A 25,803-nucleotide genomic window follows, 5' to 3' on the forward strand; every position below is an offset into this window, starting at 1 on the left:
AAGACCCACAAGATCAAGAGGAAACAGGTTGTTCAACAACTTCCCTTCCCAGTGGTAAGGGTAAGTATTGATTATTTCCAGGTGCTGCCCGCACTCTTCCTGAAAAGGTACTATTTGACAACAGCCAAACAGGCAATATTTGCTCAACAAACAACAAGGCCTAAGCTCTGCTGTAAAGCTTTTATTACTGAACTTCTTCTTGCAGATTTATAGGACAAAATGAGGGCTTTTAATACGTAATACACATTCCACAATCTCGTAAGTCTTTAGGTATGTCATAGACACCATGCAAAAGGAATCATCACCTCAAACATGATTACAGGATAACCTTCAAGTTGCTCCAAAAAGCTCCATTCAGATGGAAAAATCTTAAGCTTGTTAACGTCCTAATAATATACTGCAACAGCAGCTCAGCCTAAATACTTTGGGGGGAGTAGGGGGTGGGAAAGTACAGTTCTCATAGATCTGTTAACTTTTTTCCCCACCAATATATTTTGGCAGACCTAAAACGGACTAACAATTAGGCTGTTTTGTCACACCGTCTCCTCTAAAGACTAGAATCTCAGAAACACGAAGCAATCACAAGAGCAAGCCACACCTGGAAGGGCAACTGTATTGCCGAGAATAATAAACCAGAGTTCACAGGTGTGACAAAAAGGTTCCTTTGCTGTTCATCTACGTGATTTTTTTAAATTTTTTTTAAATTCATCATTCCAATTGGTAAACTACAAGAAAATAACAGAAATTTAGCCTAATCAGCAAACGCCCAGACATTTCAAGACAGAATTTAACTGCATATAGCTCCTCTTACATGAATTCTTGGATCCTGTAAATCGTAAGGCCGCATGAACTCTTCTATAGGCTCCCCAAGGTTGTTCTCCAGCAGTCCACGTATCAGCTTATACTTGCTCAAATCCAGAGTGCAATGGACTGATGACAGATTGCCATGTATTGATATGTCTGCAACTGCATGACTTAGCTCTCTATAACAAAGAAAGAAACCTCAGTATTTCAAGGTGCTACAAAAGAGCAGGCAATACTTCTAAGATACAATGAACGGCATCTAAAACACTGGGTTTAGGATGACAGCAAAAAGCAATCCTATTTAAACTCACTTGTCTAAGTTTCTCTCTACTTGTAACTTCAGTCTGAAAGGTTCTGTTAATAGGCTTCCTCCTGTCTGCCTCACGAAGTAGGATGGAAAGCTCAAGTCCATGCTAGTATCTTCCATGGCCTTTGAATACTCTCTCTGGTATCTTTCCGCAGCAAATATGTCCATGTCCTGCAGATCAACCACAATGCAGTCTAAGAGGCAGATGTGATCCTCTGCAAGTGCACAGGAGATAACACATAAAGAAAGAAAAATACAATCTGTATAATGCAACTTTATAAATAATTTTTCTCCTGGAAGTTATTCTGATATAATTATTTTTTTTTATTCACACTCATCAATATCATAACTTCCAGACACCAAACTCATTCATAGGTAAATTTAAACTTTTATTTACGAGTCCAACTACAGTCCCCAGACATCTGCAATATGCATCTCAAAACATGGCCAGACTGCAGCATTGCTCTTCCAGAACTGAACTACAATTCCCTGATCCTTCAAGCTGCAAAAAAGCAACCCTGAAACTAGGAAGCCATTTCTTTTACATCTACAATCTTTAGACTCAGCAAGCCTTACTTTTTCCAGTTTCACAGAAGATATAAGCAAAACTGCACTGTATTATTTTACAAGGAAAAAGAAGAGCTCTCTCTATATGGTGTTTCTACTGTTTACCACATACCTGGGCTGTCAGGGTTTGGTACAACAGGTAGCTTTAGTTGTTGCCCTTGTTGCTTACTCAATGTACTCAGCACGGGCTCATTCTTCAGCCTAGAAACGTTTGTCCCTGATGATTTTTTCATGAACAATCCTTCCATCACTGCTTTTGATTCATCAGTACTTGTTTTCTTCATGCTATGTTTTGGGGTTCCCAAAGGAGATGAAAATTGAACTGAATCCTGCTAATTAAAGTAATTTTGTAATTAATAATAGATTTTTAATTTAAGTTCTAAGGAACTAATACACCAAGGTTCAATCTGCAACAAATTCCTGTCAGAAAACAAAATATTTTATTTGAATGCCAGGATCTTTTACTGTTGAAAGACGGTCAAACTTTTTTCCTATAAACTTAACAGAAAATTAAAACATTTTCTTTCGAAAAAAGTTTATTTCAGCAACATTTTCAAAAAAGCTGTGAAATCTTTTCAGCAGGAAATTAATTCAAAACCAGTGGTTTTTGCACAAAACCAAAAAAAACCCCCGTAAATGAAATTAATACAAAATAGAGGGGTAATACTGTCAAGATATCAAGCATTTCTGTAGAATAAAGACTGATAAATATTTAAATTTGTTTTTCAGAACACCTTCAGATGATGAAAACAACATATGCCATTATTTCTGCAAGATTATGTCAGTAACTTAATATTTTATTAGAATATGGGAACAAACACTTCTATACATGAAATTATTTTGTGTGTTTTAAATACTTCAGTCGTCATACCGAAATGTGTCCAAAACTTTTTGTGCAGTAGCTAAGTTTAAGACAGAAAAAAATCCCTACCCTTACTGCTGAAGTCCCCACAGGTGAAAAGAGAAAAAGTTTATTTACATTGATATATATTTTAGACCTTTCCCCACCACCACGTATCCAGGGGAAATCTTATGAGCTTATCCAGCATCAAAAACCTGCGAAGGGTACAGTTCACTAGTAAAATAGTCACATCAACATTAGGAATTTATTCTCCCAAAACCATAGTTCTGGTGGAATGGGTTTACACAGTACCTTTATATTCTGAGGCCAATTTCAGGGTTCATTTAGTCTGTATTAACCCCATGTTTCAATTCTACTCAGCTTCACACACCCTAGCAGGTAACAATCACCAGGGGTGAGAACTAGATGATCTTCAAGTAGCCCCTTCCAACCTAAATGATTCTATGATCTGTCTTTAGTGATCCACTCGCCCCTTACTCTGGGGTTGCTCACCTGACCCATGACTGCCATATCGCTACTGTCATTTCCCAACTTCTTTCTGTATCCAGCTTCTGATGTCACCATACAATCCTCACCCATAAACCTTCCTTTCTGATTTTAATCATTAATCTTACTTGCCTTACATAGTTTTAAAGTATTATTCATTGGGAAAATTCACTTCAACCATGATTAAGGATATAAAATTAAACATCTGAAGACATTAATGTGTAAATTTAAACTGTAAAGACAACACTGAAAAATACATGCATAGAAAAATCATCACACCATCTACAAATCTATGAATTTATGCAATAAATCCAAATAGCTCCTAGACATGCATAAAGAGCACACCACAACAAATTTAAATCCAATTCTTACAGAATTCAAAGTCTTTAGAACAGAAACATCATTTTTAACGTATAAAGTAACTTTTAAAGCACTGAATTCCGCAAGAAAACTTCATTTAAAAAAAAAAATAAAAAATTAGGAGCACCTGAACACTACTATAAAGATGTGAAATACCTCAAATAAAACTGGATCCTTGTATGTATTGCCTTGTAAAATCCGATCCTCAAAAATAAGCATAGAACAAAGAAAAAATGAAACAAAAAAAACCCCAACCCAAACTCAAAACCCACCTGATTGCATGTCAAACGCTTAAATTTCTACAGTGCTACATAACACACCATGTTTAAGTAGAAATAAAATTACTATGCACACATCCTTTCTTTTAACTTCTAACATTAATTTAGGCATCTACCACTTACAAACCTTTAAGTATGTCAGCACACTAGACTACAGAAGACAATTCAATACTACGGTCCCATATGTCCTTACAGTAAGGACACCGGTATGTATACATCAGATGGAGGTACCAGACACGCCATCAAACTGCTGCAGCGATTTAGCCCACCTGATTTCTGCCTCACTTTAAACTGGGACTAGAGGGTTCCCAGAAGGGCTACCCATTCTGTTGCATAGGTGAGACAGAGAAAGCCATCCAAGGTGGATCTTCCTCACCCCAAATTTTCTGGCTGCATCTCTCAACAGCAACACCAACTATTACCTGTCCTGTGCCTAGCCTTAGGTTCAAGCATTCACTAGAAACCTTTCATTATGTTTCACCTAATGAAAGCAACTACATACACTCAGTTTCATTAAGAGCATGAAAAAAAATGTAAGTTAAAACCAATTCTGTTCTCCAGTGTGTTCCAGCACGTCTTAGCCAACACAGATCTCTACCTTCTGGTACTTACACTGCTGAAGCATTGTTGGGTCAAGAGCTGCAGGAGCTACCGAACAGAGCTGGCTGAAAGCCCGTTACGCTCCCACATTCAGATGCACACCCAGCTGGGACCTGCTGCCTACCAAGGCCAGTTCTAGCAAGTTCCACAGAACAGTCTGCCCTCTGCCCAGAAGGTCTCAGAAAGCAAGCCCAGGTGCAGGCACAGAAGGGAGCAGCTGGGCACAATCAGCAGCAGGCCAGAACCTGATTACCCAGCACAACAGCACGGACTGTTTCACTACTAGTAGTACAAAGTGTATATATAAAGTAAAATGTAAGAATCATTTACTATTTTGGTATCTAAATAAAATGCACAAGAACTAGAAAAAACACAAGTTGCTAAATGAAGAAGTAATGTTCTTACCTTGTTCTTTAATGAAAAAGTACCCGGCATACCCGCAAACAGAAATCTGTTCTTGACTTTCAGTTTTCCAAGATTAGCTACAATAAGACTGTTAGACTTTGAGCTTTCAGGTATGAGCAGAACAGGAGCACCAGCCTCAATATCAAGAAGAACACGGGAAGCTCGCTGTGCTTTATCTCTTACCTGGGAAAAGCAAAAATTCATTTAAAAAAACAATTCAAAAATACGGGAAGCAGAAGATTATTTCACGCTGATTAGTACTACATTCAGGAACACTACTCCTTGATTTACGAAATTAAGATGTGATAAAATTTTATACCAAAAAAACCAAACCAAACCTCAAACTCCTGTTTTAGGCAGAGAACAAAAGCTAGTTAAAAAAGGATTATGATGCAAACAGCACACACCTGTGCAACAGGTGTGGCAATAAGGAGTAGAAGCATACTGTCACCACTGAACTAAGAGGCATAACAGACTCTACTCAGCTCACAAAGATTACTTAAGAAAAATTACTTAGAAAAAGGAAAAAATCTGTCATTTAGAACAATGCTTCAAGATCACATTCAAACTTCCTAACTGATGTACAGTGAAGCATCTCAATATATGCAAGCATTAACTGTCTTTCTTCCAATTATGAGACACAACTTCTTAAACAAGACTATTACTATTAACTATATTAATCATTCCCACATTAGGTTTTGGACAAAATAGGCCATGACTGTCATGATTATTTATATACTGTATCGTGCAGAATCCAGCAGCTGATTTTCTCAGTCTACCAAATCAAGGACATACACCTCAGTAGAACAGAAGGACTCCTCGCCTGGATCTCCTTATTCAGGCATTATAACTACCTGGTAACAGCAGAGAACAAGGCAAGGTAAGATCTTGAGCCCTTTTTGTCCAGGACCACAACATTAAGAAAACACCTGTATCGGTGCATACTGCAGGATCCAGGTGCCAAAATTTTATGTAACGTGCAAATTTGGTATTCTACACTTTCAAATAGCAGGATGGTTCCAAATAAGGATTTTTAACTACAAGATGAGTATGAGCAATCTTCACTAAGATCAGAACTCTAAAACCTCCCATCTTTTCAACTCACCGAGTTGATGCATTAACATAAATTTTATACTGCATATCAACTTCCAAAAATAGGCTATAGGGAAGAACAGAAAAAACCCAGACATACTGTCTGTCCTTCAATTGCTGCTCTCTGCCGCCCCAAGACGTCCTGAAGTTGAGTAAAATGCTGGATGAAAGATACCACCTCTGCCTGGAAACGCTGAGTATGCACATACTGAACAGATGCCATCCGTAGGGTGACACGCATATCACACTCCCTCTGCAGCAATGGATCTGGCCTCCCGTATCTATGATAAAGGTTGAAAGTAAAATTCAGCTCTCTTTGCTACATTTTACAAATAGTGCTATTCATTTTTTTTTCATTTAATACAGAGGATTTCACTGATGTTCACAGTATATAATTATAAGTATTTCAATTATAGATATGAAAAACTGGTTTTATACTAAGTATTTCTGAATTACGTATATTTAAGTGCTACTGAGTTTTAATCAAGCAAACAGTAAAATTCTCCATTTGGAAGGTACCTCTGATCTCTCCATCTAACAGCTACACCTGTGGTGATGTACATCTGAACAGTGGCTTGGTAAGTACTCGACTGCATGATAATATGTAGATTAAACTCTGAATCAGCGTGCTGTTACATTTGAAATTAATTCCGTAACATTACTTTGACAATTTCTAACCCAATTAATTCTACTGGGTGGAGGACGGGGTGGAAAACCATGAAATATCACAGGGTAAGAACTGTTGCTTTACACAAAGCAGAACTTCAAGAGTACACAATGACAAAAGTAAACCCTTAATTCCAAAACCAAGGAGTAACGGTGAATCCATTTCACCAGTTGAAAACTTCTTCCAACTTTTAAAAAACCACTACTATTTTATCTCAGAACAAACCATCACCTAAATACTTTCAAGAACAACTTTAGAGGGAAATAAAAAACTACTCTTCCTGATAAGCCATGTACATTGCAGGACAAAGAAGTAAAAAATCATAATCATAAGTTTATGACTGAAAATGTTCAAAGTCTCATTTAAGTCACAAGCATCCAAAGCATAATCATGCAGACCTGACAGTTGTGAGTTTGGGGTTTTGGGGTTTGGTTGGGTTTTTTTTGTTTGTTTGTTTTCTTTGAGGGGAGTGGGGAGAGTTAGTGGTGCTAGTATAGAGTAACAAGAAGGTAAAATTCATACTTATAGACTTGGAAAATGAGTGCTTCTTCACCACTTGTAGTGAAACGTTCTCTGTAAAATTCTCCATGAGCTGTAAGATCACTTAAGGACAGACTTCCAATACTTCCTTGCAGGGCTAAATCTCCCTCTGCAAAACAAAAGAGGACAATTAGGATCCCTAAACAAAGATAAGTTACTAAAATCCTGAAGTTTCTACTAGTGGGATAAACTTGTTACAAGTAATTCAATACGTCACACTCAATTAAACATTAAACCTCAGGCTGAAAGAAAACCACATCTTTCTGCTACAGAGATTGTAATAACCCAAACATAACTACGGTTTACACACATCATGTGATCACACCAATGTGATTTGTGAAAACTTAAATACAACTCTTTTTTATTTCTCTAAAAGAGCAATATACACTATCGTTCTGTTCTGTGAAGTATTAAAAACCTAGTAAATCTCAGCTAAAGCGATGAAGGGTTTGACAGCTGGGAGGGATGCAAGGATTTATACTCAAGTCTGAAAAAACAGATGACGAAGCAGTGGGAAGAGAACGTGCACCTGGCCCAGGAAACAAACACACAAAACCTGCAATGAGCACCAAAATAAAACATTTCAAAGCACAAAGGGCACACCTCCTTTTACTTTACACTGCATACAACCTCAGCCTGCTAATCTACTCACCAATCACTTCCAAGTGAGCTGCAAGTTTTGACACGCTGGCCTTAGCAAGCTCACTAGTTGTCTTATTCAGTACTAATGATAAAGAATGGACCTGGTCAAACAAAATGGAACAGATCGGTATTAAACAATATGACTTCACAGCCAGAACATCTTAAGTTTTTTTCAAGACATTTGCAGTGTAACATAAATGGCTAACAAGAATTATCTGATTGGGAGACAGCAACCTCCACAGATTGTGGAAGAAAGCAACCTTTTAAAGTCTTTGTTTGCACATTAATGGGTCTTCCAAGCAACTTAGAATGATCAAATGATCAGGTCACACAAAAATCCAAGCACTGTTACCTTCGCCCCTCTCTCTTTTCAAGACTTGTTAAGTTAGACTGCAGAACCTCTGGGCAAAAACTATACATACTTTTTTATATATAAATACACACAAAGATATTTTTTTTTAAAATACATGTTTATATATATATTTATGTTTACATATTTAGAAGAGCATATACTTTAAAAAAAGAAAATTAATTCCCAAGTATCCAGAACAGCACAGTGCCAATTTCAGCATGTCAAGTCTTTCACATTAAAGCAACCTTATCATTTAAGAGATCACAGACATTTAGTCTGTGTCCTGTGTTATCCCAGAAAAGTAAATCACTGCCCGTAAGACGTACACTTTCCTCAGACTCTCAAGCATACTGGATGGGGCTGGGAGTGTGTGTCAAACTCTACCCGTGACAGCTCCCTGGGATGAACACAGAGCATTCTACCTCAGCGTCCCTTAAAGTGGCACATGTGTCTAAGGAGGGTCCCAGAGCGAGGGAGCCAAGTGCTCTGCAAGCGTTTTGCTTTTCTGTGACTTCTGTACTTTTTCAAAAAAATCTACTGTTTCTGAATCTATGCACATTCTCCCCTAGAATATAAAACATTTGATTTAAATGTCACCTTAAGTTTCTATAAACCAGACATTTTATGAGAGACAATCCAGTTACTATTTTGCATCTCAAGTATACCTTCAGATCCAGCTTAGTGTTTACAGGCTCTTGCGCTTGAGAAACCGACAAGGTATTTATTTCTGATTTGATTGTCTGCTGAGTATCTTCAGGTTGCAGCTTCATAGCATGGTTATCAGCAGTGGATCCAATCCCAAAGAAATCCAGTATCACTACCCAAGTTTGCAAAGTTATTAAGACATCTAGACAATTAAAATCAACATCTACGCTACGGTTAATTTTGTTATAGTGAGAAGAAAATTCAGGATGCTTCCTATCCACTAGAAATACATTGATATGAACTAATGAATCATCAAAGTTACTTTTTCCACAGGGCAACTTGGATCTGTCTGCTGTTGGAGAAGGAGGTGGAGTCAGAGGATACTCAGAGTCAGCATCATCTTTTTGCTTCTTACGAGAGGCACAAACTGGTCTTTGGTATAGCTGAAAGACATTTGTTGCTTCTTCCATATGGGAAGGTAGGGAACGTGGCATATCTGGATATTCTATATTGGATACCGAGGGACAAGACTGTGAAAGGTACTCCTTATGTGCTAAACTGGAAGGCTTGGGTGCTCCATGGGACACCATGAGATTCTTATACATTGAGTCTGGGTTTTTTTCCAGAAGATCTTCCATTAGCAGAGAACGCAAGGCAATCTGAATAGACAAAGTCTGAGGATGATCTTTAGCAAACTCAACATCAAAATCCTGAAACTTGAGGCTGACAAGGCCCTGTGCGCCAAGTGTAAGATCACCACTTAACTGAACCTGGAGCTCTGAGATGTGAAAGTTTGCTTGAATCTGAGTAAAAGATTTTGCAGATCTGCTGATAGCCAGTGACTTGTTTGGAGCAGAATTAAAACTAGAATGGCTGAACAAGCCATTTTCCTTCCGTTCACTTGACAATTCTGTGCCTGTACTATGAAGTGATGCTGAAGGAGAACTATGACAAGTTGCAGATACAGAAGTGGCTGGAAATTTGTTCAAGTCTTCACTGTAAATTAAATTATCCAGAGTCTGAAGGACTTGTTCATACACATGTTTTGCTAACACCACCTGCCATGTAGAAAAAAGAAACAATCATCATGTTAGATATCTCTATACTAATAAAATCAGTACGTATTTTAAAACTCCCAAGCAGAAAGACTCTGAACTTCAAAACAGACACATTTTAAGTTTGTCCACAAGTAAAAAATAAACCAGAACAAGGTTTACTGCAAAGCTGAAGCAGAATAATCCTTTGCACTAGCTCTGCAAGGTGACACAATCTGGAAACATACACCACGGGACCCTAGAATAGGATACCTTGTATCCCTAGGCAAAAAGCACCCACCCAGAGTTAGTTAAAAATAATTCACCATAGAAACTAGCCTTAATTTACCATCCTGAGAGTAAACAGTAATATATGGAAAAAACATTCTACTTGCCCATCATTGCTTGTCTCCATAGAAATTTGCTTCCTCTACTTAAAAATCTCTGCTCCTGCAGAGATTTTTTTTCAAGATAATGGCACTTTAATTCTTAGTTTCTACTAGAACTGCAAACAAATGTATTTGGACAGTGGCACCTGGACAGTGACACATCTATTTTAATTTCTGTTGATAGCTGTTCAGGGTAAGTGAAAGTTAGACTAAACCATAAAAATGTCTAAAATGCCCCAAACCAAGATTAAATGTTGGTCATTGTTATTATGACTTAAGATTGTCTCTTCTAATCACATGTATACAGATCTGATTTCTAAACTACCAACATGTTAAACTTGAAGATTCTTGCCTGAAAAATACTGATCTTCCACGCAGGGAAACACTTTTATATTGACAGTGGAAATACTACATTACTATACCTGAAGAGGGTTCACAAATTTCCCTTCAATCTTCATAACGCTTGATATTCCAAAGTCTTCATTACTCAGGGGAAAGGTTAAATCCAACTCTCTCTCTAGTGGTATCTTTTCCAATTTAAACTGGATGGTGGTGTTATTCAGAATGTGGAAAGCTGAAGAAAGAGAAAATGAAATTAAAACAACATTATAATAAGTAAACTGATTATCCTATAAAGACTGCACAGCATAGATAACACAGTATCTATTCAACTTGCTCAGACTCTCTTAGCAATGCCGAAGTAAGTATATAGGACTACGTTTTGTTAAATTTCTGCATGAAAGGCACTTTTCAGCTTTTGCTTAGGAGACTAAAAATGAATATAAATAACATTAACTTGTCCAATGTAATTCAAATTGAGCAGTACATTTCAGAAGGATGGGTGACACAGTACACAATCAGACCTATGGTCAATATACATTTTTAGTACCATTTACTACTTATAATAAAATAATTTGAGTCCTCTGATTGACATACCATGGCCTTTATGTAACGATTCAAAGAAGTCATGACGAGTAAAATGGGATTCTTCCTGGCTATTAATACTGGCAGGACCTGAAGAAGAATGCCCACGAGATATTTCAGTTGCAGGCTCCTTCTTGCTTGTAAATTGACTGCTATTTAAAGAATACATTTTAATATCTTTAATTTCAACTTGCAGTCTATCACTTGTAGATTCATCTTCTCCTGGTACAAAATTCTGAATAGATATTTGTCCTAGATGACCTACAAGCAGTTCAGAGCTACCAGGCTTTCGAGGTATTGAGACAATTGGCGATTCAATGTTTACATTTAATATAAGCTTAATGGTATCAGTTTTGAGAGGTTGTGATCCATAGGCACAGCCTTCATTATCTTCTAAATTGGCAATATCTCTTGATCGCGGTGTTGTATCAAACAAGGAAACCATTTCACTGTATTCAGCAGTCTTAGTTGCCAAGACTGTAGTAACTTTTGAAGCTGCACTTTTCAGCATGCTGCGGAAATTCTCTTCCAATTCATCCATTGACAAAGTTAGTTCTTTCAAAAATTTAGGAGAGTGGTTGTAGTGTAAAGAGGCCATTTTGAGGTTGAGAGAACATTCCTCTTTTGACTTTTCTGTTAAAGTGAAACTTAAAGCATCTGGAAGGCTATTTTCATCATCAAGCCTAAAGAACAAAGATTCAAAATAACCTACATCACCAATGAGATTTTCATACCTTACTGTATTCCCTATGCTGACAACATACTGGTTCTTAATACTATCTTGTGTGAGGTCCGTAAGGTGAAGGCATCCGAGAGAGCCATTTACATCAAATTTACTGCACATGGAGACATTGACTTTGGTGCCACCAATGCTGGCTGTTGCAATTTTTCTGCCATATTTTTCTCCATTTGTCATGCCAACTGTCCTGAGAAGGAGTATATTTAACCAGTGAATATCAACTGCTACCTCTGTATTCTGTACGTAAGTAGACTGGAAGGTTTCCTGTTCCCTCCAGTCTCTTTCCAAGTCAGTTATTAAAGGCTGAGGACTAGACTCTTCTTTCTCCTTTGGGAAGGATTTCTGGAGAAACCCAATCAGTTCAACAATAGTCTCTGGATTAAGGATGATATCCAGGTTGTTCACCTGTACAGAGATCACCTGCAGACTACTATCCAAATTCATTGACGGGCATTCTGCACTCACAAACTGATACTCTAATTTTATCAGGGATTCTTGATCTTTCCCATTGTTACCAGATGAGGTGTTTGAGGCTGTAGTACATCTCTCTGTCAAACTAGCTGCATCAATGGGGCGTGCATCATACGGTCCATAAACTGGGGACTGAGCCCTACTGTCTCGAAGACTTCCCGTTGGCACGTCAAAACTCAGATTCTTATGAGAAGCCATCAAAAGATCAAAATCTGTTCCGTATGTTTGCATAGTATCAACCAGCAACAGGCCATGAACAGTCAAGGACACTTCTGCATCATACGGCCTTTTCACAAAATGGGCATTGGTGCCAAAAACCTTGAGTACAGAGATGTATCGCCCATTACTTTCAACACCCAACTGCATACAGTTTACTTTGAATTCAGCCAAAAGCAGCTGAGATTCAACAAGAACTTCCCTGGTATGTTGCTCTAGCATTACAACACTCTGTGTTAGATTCATCACAGAATCATGCAAACTGCCAAGCTGGTCTACCTCTGCAAAAATCTTGTCCTTCCCCAAATGCAGGGCATCGGAAGACTTGGTTTCAGATGTACTCAGCTGTGTGCAACAGTTCTTCAGAGCTGAGATTTTGTCTTCGTTGATATGAATTTTCAAGTCTGGCAGACTGCCAGACAAGACAGCTCCTGGGTATTTTGGGTCAGACGTGTATATCAGTCTGCGCTCCAACTGCAGGTGAACATTGAATTTTTCTACCACATGAGTTGGACCCACATCACTATCCTGAACATGTTTCCAGTTGTCTTTCACTCGGCCCACCATGATCTGAAGGTCCATAAATGAAAGTGTGTATCTCTCATACATTTTTTTACTCATTAAGTGTGCTTGTAGCTGCTCTTCACTTATTTCTACTCCGGTTAATTCAGACATTTTTAGGCCGCTATTAGTGTTAGTTTCTGGTGGTGGAGTATTCGGAGGAGTTGCGAGAGGTGTTTTATATTCCTCATCACTCAATTCATTGACTTCTGAAGAAAAAGTATCTGCACTCCTTTTAGATTCTTCTGTGGATTAAAAAAATAACTGTAAACAAACAAATAACAAGTATTCGCCTCCCTCCTTGGATGTTTCCCATCATTACCTGATCACCCTCTCTGAAGTTGCAGGTTTTTCTTAAACACAAAGCATATCCAGTTCTGTCCTTTTCTCCTTCCACTGACACTTTTTTTCTCTCAACAGGCAATCTACTACACTTCTTTTACACGCATGCAGATGTCAGTGACAATGTATTATAGTATCAATAGACACTATTGTCTCATTTTTCAACCCACTTAATATTACTACAAGATTTACTTTTAATCAAGTTGTTTCAAAAAAAAATAAAAAACAACATTACTCTGCCTTCGCAATTCCTTCAATCCTCAAAACCAAATGAAAGGTAATAGCTACTCAGCTACAATATATTTATGATCAGAAGTTTTTACCCAATTAACTTAATTGCCTAATACTAACTTTCATTTTATTATTGTAAAAAAATTATTTTTTCTACCTTACAAAGCTGGAACACCCTCCAAAACTTTCCCATACTTCTTTACCTTTTTCTTTTTTTAAAGCCCAAGCTACTTTGAACAGGCCAATGCCTCAGTTTCACAGGGAAATACATATCAATCTTGTATAAACAATTTGTGCTCTTTTTCTAGTTTACTGTTAAGACAGAATTTACTAAAAAAGAAGCTATTAAAACTTTACAGAGATGAGTTGGTGCTAGAAGAGATTAAATTATTCCAAGACAGTATTTTAAAACTGTATCTCCATCTTAATTAAAAATATGTTTATAACAGCAGAATTGTTATGTGAAACTACGTGTATAGGGGCAATAACCTTAAGACATCGCTACTTTCTACACAGAAAAAGCAATTTCAGGGAAAAGGTGGAGACAAGCAAAGCTGCAGCAATACTAGATCATACCTTGAGAATTGGTAAGTAATATTCTTCCCAGATCTACAACAACTAACACGGGATCCACAAATTTGAAATCATCAGGAAAGATCACCTGAGGGGCAGAAATATCAAGGCACACAGTCCAGCTTTTGCTGTTTTCCTGGAAGTTAAGAAGATGTAATAGCCCATAAGAAATAGTTTCCCCTCACATACAAAAAAAAGCCATGTCAAACAAATCAGTCTAGGCAGCCACTTTTTTTCACCTGAAGAGCTAACTTTCACAAACTTCAGCCATACCAGTCTGATGGCTTGTTACACCACAGACTCCCATTACTATCACTGAAGAGACATTCTCAGTAGGGGAACACCCCCTGCTAAGGCAGATGCGATGAACCCTCTGCCAAGGGACTCCCCATCTCTAAACTGAGGAGAGCAAACCTACCTGCAGAGCTAAGAGAAGGCATCTACCTTTTACATGACACTGGATCAGCAAGATCCTTGTCAAGGCTATCCACAAATACAACAGGCACTAGACTGCTTTATCAAACATCAAACTTACTTTTTTCAGAACAATGAACTTTTTCATTTTAATGAAAAGAATATAAACCGTCTTGCATCAATATAGCTAACTACAGCTAACTCCAAAGCTAGGGATTACGATACTGATACCTACAGTAATACTACTTGAAGACTAAAGAATGAGCAAAAAACAAAGGTAGAACAATGTTTTAATTTAGAAAATAAGCTTTAAATAAGTTCCACACAAATTTAGTAAGTTTGACATAACACAGCTCCAATGCACACTGAAGCCAACAAGTTGACACAAAGTAATCTCAGTAATGGGGTCAAGAACAGAAAAATACTATTCTGCCATCAATCACAGCAGGTCTGCACCACAAAAACGGAACTCTGACAGCAAAAGGAATACTACAATACCACATGTAAAACTCCTCACTTTCTTAAAAAGAACACTTCATAAATGAACCAAAAAACCCCACCATTCTTTAGAGCTTCAAGTTGTAAAACATATGGCTAGAAAGCCTACATAAATATTTTGAGGGCAAAAACTTACAATGAAGTCTCCTACTAGCAAACGATCAATAGTTTGCCTGATTTCAGCTTTTGTCTGCATTTTCAGCTTGTTGTACTGTCTTCTGGCAGCTTCAGCCACTCTTGCCTCTAACTCGGATTGATATCCAAAACCTGCACGAGAGATAGAAAACTGACTAGATATAATTTTGTTCATCTGTTAGGGGGGAGAAAGAGAAAAAAGAGAGAATCTATTTTAAATTTTAGCAGTAAAATATAGACCTGATAACACAGCAATTGAAAGCCATTGGCTGTACCTATACACCGGACTGCTTAACAGAAAAAACGAAGCATCTAAGCACAAAACAAACCACTTCCCAAATCTTTTTCTGGTTGTGACAGACCTTCAGCCTCAGTCACTAAATCTGAGGGAGACAGAAAGGGTCTTACTTAACAAGTAAGGCAAGGGAGGAAATTCTGACTAAATGCTAAAAGTTTGTGGCATGTGTAGGCAGTCTTTTCTTGTTTGGTTGGTTTGTTTTAAACTTTACCTCTAACATTTATGGAACATTCTGATCTTCTAAGAAAAGGTTAAGTATCAGCCACACCTTTAGGCTAGGTAACTTAAGTCTTTTGGTATTTGCCAAAACCAACAGAAAAAGAATTGGTACTTTAAGAACATTTTAATGTTCCTTATTCTCACCTCTTATCCCCTCAGAAACTGACCTTTAACAACTAAAATTGCAAAGGCAGTCACTATAATTTTAACAGGTTCACGTACTAGACTCCTAAGTCTTGCTGTCCTTAGAAGCTTAAGGAGCCAGTATGTTCAAGATCTAAAAATCAAGGTACCCCAAGCAGCTGTAACAAAGGTCAGACTTAATTTAACCAACACAAGAGATACAACAGGAATCAGAACACAATTTCCATGTACTGTTACTACAGAAAATACTCTGCTTTTCACTGTCCTCTCCAAAAACCTGTTCTCCACTAATTTCCACAAGAGATTACAGAAACAGCCCTCTTTATGCATTTTAATTTCGGCAGCATGGACATCCACCATGCAGCAACTTGCAATTTTTAAGTAAAAGTTTCAGGAGTCTGCCCAAGCAAAATCCCCGATTCAATTAACAGAAAAAACCAAATAATAAACAACAACCTCCCCACGCAGAGAATGAGCAGAGTACTGCTTAATTTAAATTTAAAGTGGAGATGCTTTGATTAGTGCTTTATATTTCTAAGAATGAAAATAAATAAAAATCAAAGATAAGGAAAGATATAATACTACTAAAACCCACACCCCACCGAAAAAAAACACATGAAAAGTTAACCTGAGGTATGAACCCTTCCCTTGTAGAAGAAGTCAGCTACTTTCTTAATGGCTTGTGGATTGTAAATAATATTTAGAGGTCTGGTACTGACTTCCAGGCGCCTTTCAAAATTGCTGTGAATTGGATTTCTTTCATAAAGCATCTCAAACACTGGGGCATCAGGATCTGCAACTGAGTTTAAAAAAATGAGTTACATAAAGCAGCTGTAAAAAAACCCAAAACAAATGAACAAAAGCAAAAACAAACCCCAAAGAATTTAATAACTAATTTTTCATTGGTACTACTAGGAAAGCAGTACCTGTCCGAATATTCTTCGGTGACAGAGAAGCAAGTAATATGATCAGCTTCTACAATCAACAGAATTCAACATGTCAACATTTTCAGAATTGGGGCCCTAATGCTGAACTCCTAACAATTTTTTTTCTTTTTTTAAACAAAGACAAAGAGGAAATGCAACTCCCCTTCTCCTGAAACACTTTTTTTCTTACTCGCTTTCTTTAAAGTCAACTTGAACACACCCTTGTATCTGAAGAAAAGCTTCTATGGTTTTACCTTCGCTGTTTTCAACGGGCATTTGCATGAATTCAAACTCTAGGCAGAAAGATTTGAAGTTTCTGATTTGTAGCAATTATCTTATATGCTGGTGATCATTAAACATAAAATGAAATTTTTACCAGTGCTCTGATGAGTCATTTCTGAGGAAAAACTCTGGAGTCCAAAGGAAGACATGCAGCCAACTTCTTTTTGCTGATACAAATTTAAAAGAAAAAGAAAGTTTAGATAAAATCAACCAAGCCAACTGATACAAGCATAGAAGTCTTTTCTGTATTAGTCTTACAATTCACTTATAAAGTGACTGTATGTATAGCCTGAGATTATTCTATGCTTTTTTTCCCTGAAGTAGTCAAGAGAAGAAGTATGACTAAGAAGCTAACACTATCTACTCATGCAGCAGACAGACTGAAGCAGAAGTGCAAATTTCAGTCAGTTCTCTATGAATTACAAAGTACAAGATACATAGGAAATTCTCATGGAATTAGATTCAAATTTTGTTTGCTCAGAAGAGATATTTGAAATCTTTTCAGCAATTTGTTAGGAAGAAAAAAAAAAGTTCTGTATTTCTGCTTTTTGCATAACAGTATACAGGTGAAACAAAAACTTACCAAAGAGCTTTAGGAAAAAGAACAATCACTGATTAAACAGCAATGCTGTTTGTTCAAAAAATTCAAACCTTGTTCAACAGATTATCTTCTGCTCAACACCGCTAGCTGTAATGTTAAAAGTTACAAGCATACATAGCAAACAACACAAGAGTTCTACAAAGGACCTTTGGAAAGGGAGGGGAAAAGTAAGTTCAACAAGTAGAAATCTTTCTTCAAGATTTTTGTGTTCTTTTTGGGATAAGGCACAAACCAAGAAAAACATGTGGCAAGTTTTGGAATGTAACTGTTCTCATACACACTTAAGCATCCCACATAGTAACCTGAAGAGGTTTTTTCACGTACAGGATTTGGGAAAACAAGAACAGGAAATATGGTCCCTTCTGTGGCCAAATCCCTCAGAAAAAGACCACCAAGCTGAACTTTGAGAAGGGAAGAATTTCTGCGAGGAAGAGATTCTGCTAAGATCTTTACACCTGGAATATAAAAACATAAAATGCTTTTTTGTCTTTCAGTACACAGCATAGGTTTCATTTAAATCTTACAGATAACAAATACTGTCCAACTAAGAAGTCTCTTGGAAGTGCTTATATATATTCATTTCTACTAAAAAAAATTAAACACGTAAATTTGGGATAATTACAGTGATTGTGAAGCATGTATTTCTACAGTTGTCTTCCTTTCACACATAAAAATGTCTAAAATTGAAGTCACCCACACATCTGAAGAGAGAAACTTATTTTCACATGACATATCAATTTCTGCAAGCTGTTTTCGTATTTTCATTTTGAGCTTTGTTTTGGTGTAGTAATTTAAGAATTAAAACAAAAAAACCCCCACCAAAACCCATAAAAACAAACAAAAGTCTGAAGGCAGACAAAGCTCTGGTCTTTTCTGAGAAAGAATGGAAATTGTCTTAATACCTGAGAACTCCAGCTGCATGAAAGCAGTCTCCTCAGCATGTACCACTTTCTTCTCCTTATGCAGCAGAGTGAAAGAGCCACCCTGCAACTGTAGATTTAATTTCGCAAAAACATGATCTCTCTTTGTAAAGGTATTCATGCTAGAAGCATCTGCAGCAGGATCAAAAAAATCATCTGCACCTAAGGAAAAAAAGACAACACCACAAAACAATGCATTAAATAAGTCAAATTCCTCTGGAAGACTACTGAAGAACAAAAAAGTTTCTCTAATTTTGAAAATAAAGATTTCCCCAGTTCTAGGGAAGAAAAATAGAAACAAAAAATAAAAGCAGGTATACCTTCTTCCTCAGCAAAACTGAATCTTCCATAGAACTCTTCTATTTCAATTAAGGTACTGTAAACATACACTTATGAAGACGCCAACAACCCGGTACTGTTAACATGATATGCAGTCACAGCCCACCACATGACCCTCACCCACCTAAACAGAAGTCGTCCCAAAGCCCTTTGCCATAAGTATCTATAATAATGGAAGCAAATGTATTCCATATACTGCTTTAGAAATAAGCAGGTACACCAGGTGCTGGACTTTTTAACAGGTCATTAAGCTTTAGACAGGTGCTGCTGCCTATCTACATCATCTGACACACAGAATCTTTTAACAGGACAGAACCAAAGAGTTGTTTCTGTTCGCATCACCAGGTATCTAACTACGGCAGTATTGCCAGCCTTACAAGGAAACAGAAAGGCCTGTATTCCCATACCCAGTATGTCTTCTGGATTCCACTGTTCCTTTGGGTCAGGCAGCAGCCCTTCAAAAGGTTCACCTTCATATGTTTGCTGAGCATACCCATACCAGCCTCCCCAGCCAGGAAACCAAGACTGGAGATACTGCAGCATCCCAGTGCTACTGCCATGCGCAGATTCTGCTGTAGGGGAACCTCCAGGGGAATCGGGGAACGGCTCTTTAACACTCTGTGTTTGAACATTGAAGACATACTACACATTAGTGCTGGTAAGTGAAAGACTATCACAAGTGTACAAAACCATCGCAATAAAAACATAATTCCATCTACTGTTTACTCTGCACTCTTCAGTATACCAACAGTGATATTTTCAATCAATACTTAGCCTATTAGAAGAGCAGCAGCAGAGAAATAAAAATGTATCGTCCGTTAACTGCTGCATATTCATACATAAAGCCATACAGCGTTATTTAAATCTTAATTCTAGAAACACTAAACCAAGTAGGAAGTAATTTTGACACATAAAACCAGAGCCCTCGATTTTAGCAGCTGTATTTGGAAGAGAGATAAGACTGTACTGTTACAGACATTAGCCCACATTTTATGCAGTGTGCTCAGAAAGCCATTTACAGGAGCCTCACCTCTGCCATATATTTATTCTGGGAAAATATTCATTACAGGACCTTATTTCTACACTTTGTTTTTAAGATGAAGGCTATGTGCCCTAGGAATTCTGGCAAGGATACTAATGAGGAAGATCATTTAGAGTAATAATTTCACTGTGCAAGCGACACAACAGTAAAAACTGCAGGAACCGAGCACTGTTTGTGATTTTAGCATTTAAATCAAAGCAAATACATGCTAACACTCCCCAGCAGAACAGAACACAATACCTCAGAATAATACACTTAAAGATTCAAGTATTACCCTGTATGCAGAATGTTCCTCACCTCAGCTAGGTCATGAAATTTATCATGAACTATCTCATATAATATCTTTAACTCTTCATAAGTTTGCTCATCTTCAATACGATGCATTTCGGCCTGAAAAGACAAAACAAAGTAACTACGCTAAAAGAACAGAGCATCTTGCTCACGAACATGTCAAACATCGCTGCACGGAGTAATTCAGAGATTCACAGAAAAAACTAGCATGATAGTATCCAAGCACCTAGGCACAAGAAAACAAACAGAAGTCATGTGGGCAACCGTAACACTGGCATTCTCCTGTAGCACAAATAAAGTTTATTTGCATTGTAAAATACACGATTTTAACACTTTTCATGGCAACAATTCCTTGCCCAACTATATCCTCCTATCATGCATAAGCAGCAAGGTCTGCAGCACAGAGTCTAAGCCATGAAAAATACCCGATTTAACAGAACACCTAGCTTAGCCAGGTGCAAAACAAGCTTCCGTCTCTAGTAAAGGAGGTAAAGGAAGTGAACTGCATAAATTAGGACAATGTGGTATTTGTTTTCAGTTACTTAGATATGTTGTCTTCTTTGTACTGACTAAAAAAGCTGTTTGTGGAAGCTTATGATTCACCCAAGTCTAAAAAATATATCACGGAACAAGAAAGCAAAAGACAGTTTTCTAGTCCAGTGGCATTGCCCTTGTTACATTTCACAGCTCTGCTGAAGACAATGCAAGCTATATTAAAGTGAAAGTCTCCCGCTTGGCCAAGTACTACAAAACTTCCAGTACACTGACCTACTCCTACAGTTCATGTCTAAATTAATACAAGTTAAGGATTACATACACCTTAATGTATCAATAGAATCGCATCTGTAATTAAGACAGGTGAGGTACATGGTGCCCTGAACTGATTTAACGAAGAAGTCCCAGTACACCTAAACACAAAGAGCAGCTAATTATAGTTCACAGGTTTTTTTCTCTCTGAAGTAGGACACAGGTTCACCGTTATGGGCACTTTCCCTCTAAAATCTTCAGCCTAAAATCAACTGTGGAAAACAAAACCAAAAAAAACCAAAAACAAGCACCCCCAAACACACTGTCAACTAGCCACAATTTTTCCCACGTTATCTACCCAGCCATTTGGGTGACCTGACACACTTCTGATACCTAAATATTTTTTGAGTCTATAGGGAACACAAGAAAGCATGCCACAGACTGACATAAGCATTCTATGCCATTTAATGCTATTTTTGGTGAAACCCAGTTACAGCTCAAAAAAAAAAAGGCAGCTTTAGGCAGGTGTCTCTAAACTAGAATAGATTTTAAACTTGAGAAGATGAAACAAATCAAACAAGATAATTAATAAACACTATAGAGAACTCAAATCTAGATACCTGCTCTGCAGTAGACAGTGGTTCCCCCTTCAACTTGCTATAATACATGTCAGTGTAAGATACTGCATCTTGGGCCCGATGTAATGCGAACTCCCACGTAGAACGTTGTCTCTGCTCCCTGATCTCCGAAAGATTAGCATTCAAAGCAAAGATCCACCATTCTCGGCAGCTGAAACATTTTTAATTGTATTACCAGTATTTCCAAAAAAAGAAAACACCCAAATGCATACAAATTGGTGAAAGGTCCAGGAGAGATTCAGTGAAAAAACAAGAGGGCGACTGGTCAGAAAAAGCATCAGTATTGAAGATAGCCTAGCTGGACTAGTCCTACAAACCGCCCAGACCAGTGCTCTGCAGTCCCCACCACTGCAGTGGGAGTTCGCACAGCTCTTATGGATCAGGCACAGACAGCAAAATGTTGAGCTACCCAGACCTCTGGTCTGAACTGATACCATCTTTCTTATTTATCCATAAAAGTAATTTAATAGGAGCTCTTTCCACAAAGTAAATTTCAGAATACCACAGTGTAGGAGGTAGAACCTCCAAATTGATTTCATTCTCAGAAGCTGTGAAAGAAGGATTTAATGCCTCAGGTAAGAATAATTTTATTTTAAGTCTGAATTACGTCTTTTCAATATTGTATCTATTCAAAATACAATAAATGGACTATTTAAAACTGATTTATGAGGTAGGACAACAAAAAACATGCAAACAGAAACTCTAATACATGATTATTATCTACCTTTTTGTATTTGCCTTCATTCTAGTCTCCCTACTATAGTTTTTAATATAATATTAACACCACCACACATTTAGATATACTCACTTCTCTGTTACTGTAACCTTTGGTCTCCACTTCCTGAATTTCAGCTGTCGTTCCTTTCTAGCCAGTTCCTTTAAAAATTCCATGATTTGCTGATACTGCATCTTTTAGTAAAACAATACACAGATCAATTAGGTAATATTGCTTTCCAAAGCAAAGGGGAGAAAAAAACAACAACAAATAAAACAACTACAAGCTTAGTTTGACTACATCAATTGCCTGCATATGGCCTCAGAATGAAGATTAATGTTAACCATAATTCATAATTTGGTTCTCTAGTGTCACAGATCTTCTCCCAGTAGCTAGTAGTTAGATGTGTGACATTCAGTTTACAGGTTTTTTTATTTACAAACACACAGAATGAGATCTCCTTCCACGTCAGATTATCAACCTAACATTAGCCACTATTGTACATTCTATAGACTAAAATAATGCCTATGCATCCCTCCTATTACTACAATAAACTAACAAGAAAGTAAATCAGTTGCAGTAAAATAATTAAACAGTTTTGAATGCTTAGTTTTAAAACAAACTGTAGTGTATCCCTTTCAGTTGCCTCTAAAACTAAGTTTTTAAGAAAGTATTAATTTTATGCTACAATACTTGGTATTTAAGCTGTTAACAAACACTACCATAGATTTATGATGCCTACAGATATTTCACTGTTTGAATCAGCAACTGTTTTCTTAGAGGCAGATAATTCAAGATGTAATTTACCAGCAGAATCTTTAAAAACACTGACATACAAACAACAGCTGCAGCAGGTGGCAAGGAGAAAATACACTCTATGTCAATGTACCAATTTGAATTTGTAGACATTGTGATCACCAAAACATAAAGGAACATCTTCTTTAATCAGTGTCACTTTGTTAGAATCTGACCATAAAGCAGAGTGCAGTACAGCATACAGACACCCAAGCAATCTTGAAGACTAACTATTTTGGACACCCAACGCAGCCTGACATGATTCACAGCAGAGAGTTCCAGATGGCCTCATTTACCCTGCTCCTCAACTGCCTCTGTTTCAGATACTGAGAGTTAAATGAAGACGGTTGGTATTTACCTGTGAAAGCTTCAAGGGTATAGTCTCAAGCTGAATGTCACACTCAAGCCGCGGAGTCTGGCGTGACCTTAAAGGTTCCTTAGAACAATTTCTCTTAAGAAGAGCAGAAGTGCACACAGGTTCCATGATGTAATTATGATCACGACTTTCCATACTTTTATCCATCGCTTCCTGTGGGTTACAAGTGAATTTATTCTATTAAAAAATGAGCATACAATACTTACTGGGATGCAGGATTTCATATGCTAGAATATGCTTTATGAACATGCCAGTCCATTAAAAAAAACAAACTCTTAAACACGTTCTCTTCAAGGGTAAAACAAGGTATTTCACAGCATAGCTTTATGGGTTGCACTTGTATCCTGTCATTACACTGTGAAACCATAAACTTCTGTTGTTCTTAAAAGCGCCAGATTCAATGAATTCTAAGTCAATTAGGTCTGCGATACAGAAAGGAGACTAAAAACAACAACAACCATCTTTGTTTCATATGCAAAATCTCTCTCTCGCACCTGTATCTGACCAGGAGGCAGGTCACCCAATAAAGTGCAGCTGGTATCCCAATAAACACTGAAGTCTGCAACATCCAACTGTTTTTTCCGCATCAGCCTCTCTACCTGAGGTAGAAAAAGTGCAATAAAGTCAAGATCACAGACCACATGCCATGTTGTCTTTAGTTCCACAGTCAATAAATGGTATCAAATGCCCAGAACCTATTTAGTACAGTAACCTGAAGATTACTAAAATGCCATACATTTTACTAAATATTTACTAGCACCCATAAAACACAGCATGACATCTTAGCCGCCAGGAGTTCTTGTACAAAAAGTTATACATACTGGTTCAAATACCGCATTTTGCATTGATACATTCTTGATGCATATGCCAAACGCAAATGGTTGCAAAGGATTTGTGACACCATCTTCAAACCTCAAATGGACATCCTGAATTTTTAACTAGACAGAAAAAAAAAGGTTACTAGAGACAGCTATTTACATCATTAGAGAGGACAGCAGTACTGTTCATTAATACTAAAGCAATTTAGTATTTAATTTCTGCAATTCTCCAGTAAATTTCTGGTAGTTATTTAGACCTCACAGAAATCCTATTCCTCACTTCTGTTTTTGCAATCTCTGGTTCTGCCTTCTCCTCAGATACCACTAGTCCCTGCCTTTCTCCCCCAAAACAACCTGCCACTTTCGAAGACTTTGCTCTCCTACTGTTATTCTCCAGTTTAAAGGCAAATGTGTAACTGTCAACTGAAGACTCAAATTTCGTTTATGTACTAAAATTGTCAGCATGGGCCAGGATTACAAGTAACAACACACGTGACCCAAACTAAATTTACATTGGTAAAACCTTTGAGAACATCAAGTTACTGTGGTTTCTCAGAGCGTGTAGAGTCCATGACTGAGAAAAGCACAGATACTCTCATCTTGAGCTCCTGCACCAAACACATCCTTCTCAAACTATCAGGAAAAGCAAGTAGTCCAAGGTGTCTTGCTTGTGAATTGCCTCTAGTGAGTTGAAATGCAAGCAAATAACACAGTCAGTCTAGCTGCACATAAGGAGAAAGGCCAGGCTTTCCACGGAGGTGAGCAGACAAATTTTAGCAAGTAATACCTAGAAGGCTTCTGGTTCTTAAACACAAATGATTAACGAGGTGTTGCTACAATGTCATTAACTACATTAAGACTTCCAACAAGAAAAAGCAACAGTGTAACAGTCACACTTTCGAGTTATTTTGAAACTTAGGAGACACATGGCAGGTATTTATTATTAGTAGAAAAAGAATAATTCAAGTATTTGAGAACACCACGCAGTCAAATAATCAAAATCGTAAATCAGCAGAGATTTGCTTCTTTACAAATTAGCTTTTTATCAAAACAAATCATGCTCTTCTGCTTCATAAACAAATTATTTTGGTGGGTTTATAAATCAAAACATTAAAAAGTGAGCAAAACCCATCAGATTTCATTCAAATTCATTATCCACCTACTGTTACAAACCAAAAAAAAAAGTTGGTGCTTTCCCTTTGGGAAAAGCAGAATGGATAGTTCTTCATTTTCCAGAATCCCCCACGAGTGCCAGTTTAAGACTGAAGTTATGAAGGTTCAATCTGAAAAGGGACTGCCCTCTGCCAAACATTTACTTTCGATTTACATTATTTCTTCTCTGAAGACTACAACCATGTGAAGCACAGTGGGCACAGGTAATTCTTAACAAGTGGGAAAGGCTCTACAATGCAAAGGCTTACTTCAATGTTTTCTACAATTCTTGTGACCACAGATGCAGTAACAGAGTACCAATAAGATTCCCCTTTCTGTCGTTGTTCTTTCTAGAAGAGAAAATAG

At 37.4% G+C, this 25,803-nt stretch overlaps 1 protein-coding gene across 6 annotated transcripts in view; it reads right to left on the reverse strand.

Annotated features, from left to right (window-relative positions):
• The window catches only part of VPS13D (vacuolar protein sorting 13 homolog D), a 107,576-nt gene that overhangs the window by 77,251 nt on the left and 4,522 nt on the right, over positions 1 to 25,803 (reverse strand). For 3 of the 6 annotated variants that reach the window (XR_008731233.1, XM_055703967.1, XM_055703963.1), the window contains exons 5-28: positions 25,707 to 25,787; positions 24,289 to 24,405; positions 23,962 to 24,066; positions 23,450 to 23,620; positions 22,390 to 22,490; positions 21,564 to 21,732; positions 20,203 to 20,295; positions 19,271 to 19,481; positions 18,507 to 18,686; positions 17,929 to 18,059; positions 17,098 to 17,170; positions 16,424 to 16,594; positions 15,136 to 15,266; positions 14,091 to 14,223; positions 10,967 to 13,186; positions 10,453 to 10,604; positions 8,628 to 9,665; positions 7,621 to 7,711; positions 6,951 to 7,077; positions 5,862 to 6,042; positions 4,670 to 4,852; positions 1,791 to 2,010; positions 1,116 to 1,326; positions 812 to 983 (exon numbers count right to left, since the gene is read on the reverse strand). Coding sequence is in view for 5 of the 6 variants with exons in the window: in XM_055703967.1 (XP_055559942.1) it covers positions 812 to 983; positions 1,116 to 1,326; positions 1,791 to 2,010; positions 4,670 to 4,852; positions 5,862 to 6,042; positions 6,951 to 7,077; positions 7,621 to 7,711; positions 8,628 to 9,665; positions 10,453 to 10,604; positions 10,967 to 13,186; positions 14,091 to 14,223; positions 15,136 to 15,266; positions 16,424 to 16,594; positions 17,098 to 17,170; positions 17,929 to 18,059; positions 18,507 to 18,686; positions 19,271 to 19,481; positions 20,203 to 20,295; positions 21,564 to 21,732; positions 22,390 to 22,490; positions 23,450 to 23,620; positions 23,962 to 24,066; positions 24,289 to 24,405; positions 25,707 to 25,787 (6,462 nt within the window). In the remaining variant the exon portion in view is untranslated. The remainder of the gene's footprint in view (positions 1 to 811; positions 984 to 1,115; positions 1,327 to 1,790; positions 2,011 to 4,669; positions 4,853 to 5,861; positions 6,043 to 6,950; positions 7,078 to 7,620; positions 7,712 to 8,627; positions 9,666 to 10,452; positions 10,605 to 10,966; positions 13,187 to 14,090; positions 14,224 to 15,135; positions 15,267 to 16,423; positions 16,595 to 17,097; positions 17,171 to 17,928; positions 18,060 to 18,506; positions 18,687 to 19,270; positions 19,482 to 20,202; positions 20,296 to 21,563; positions 21,733 to 22,389; positions 22,491 to 23,449; positions 23,621 to 23,961; positions 24,067 to 24,288; positions 24,406 to 25,706; positions 25,788 to 25,803) is intronic. The other 3 variants (XM_055703968.1, XM_055703964.1, XM_055703965.1) reach the window with 2 other exon arrangements.

The sequence above is a fragment of the Falco cherrug genome, chromosome 3, assembly GCF_023634085.1.
Source record: "Falco cherrug isolate bFalChe1 chromosome 3, bFalChe1.pri, whole genome shotgun sequence".
NCBI lineage: Eukaryota > Metazoa > Chordata > Aves > Falconiformes > Falconidae > Falco > Falco cherrug.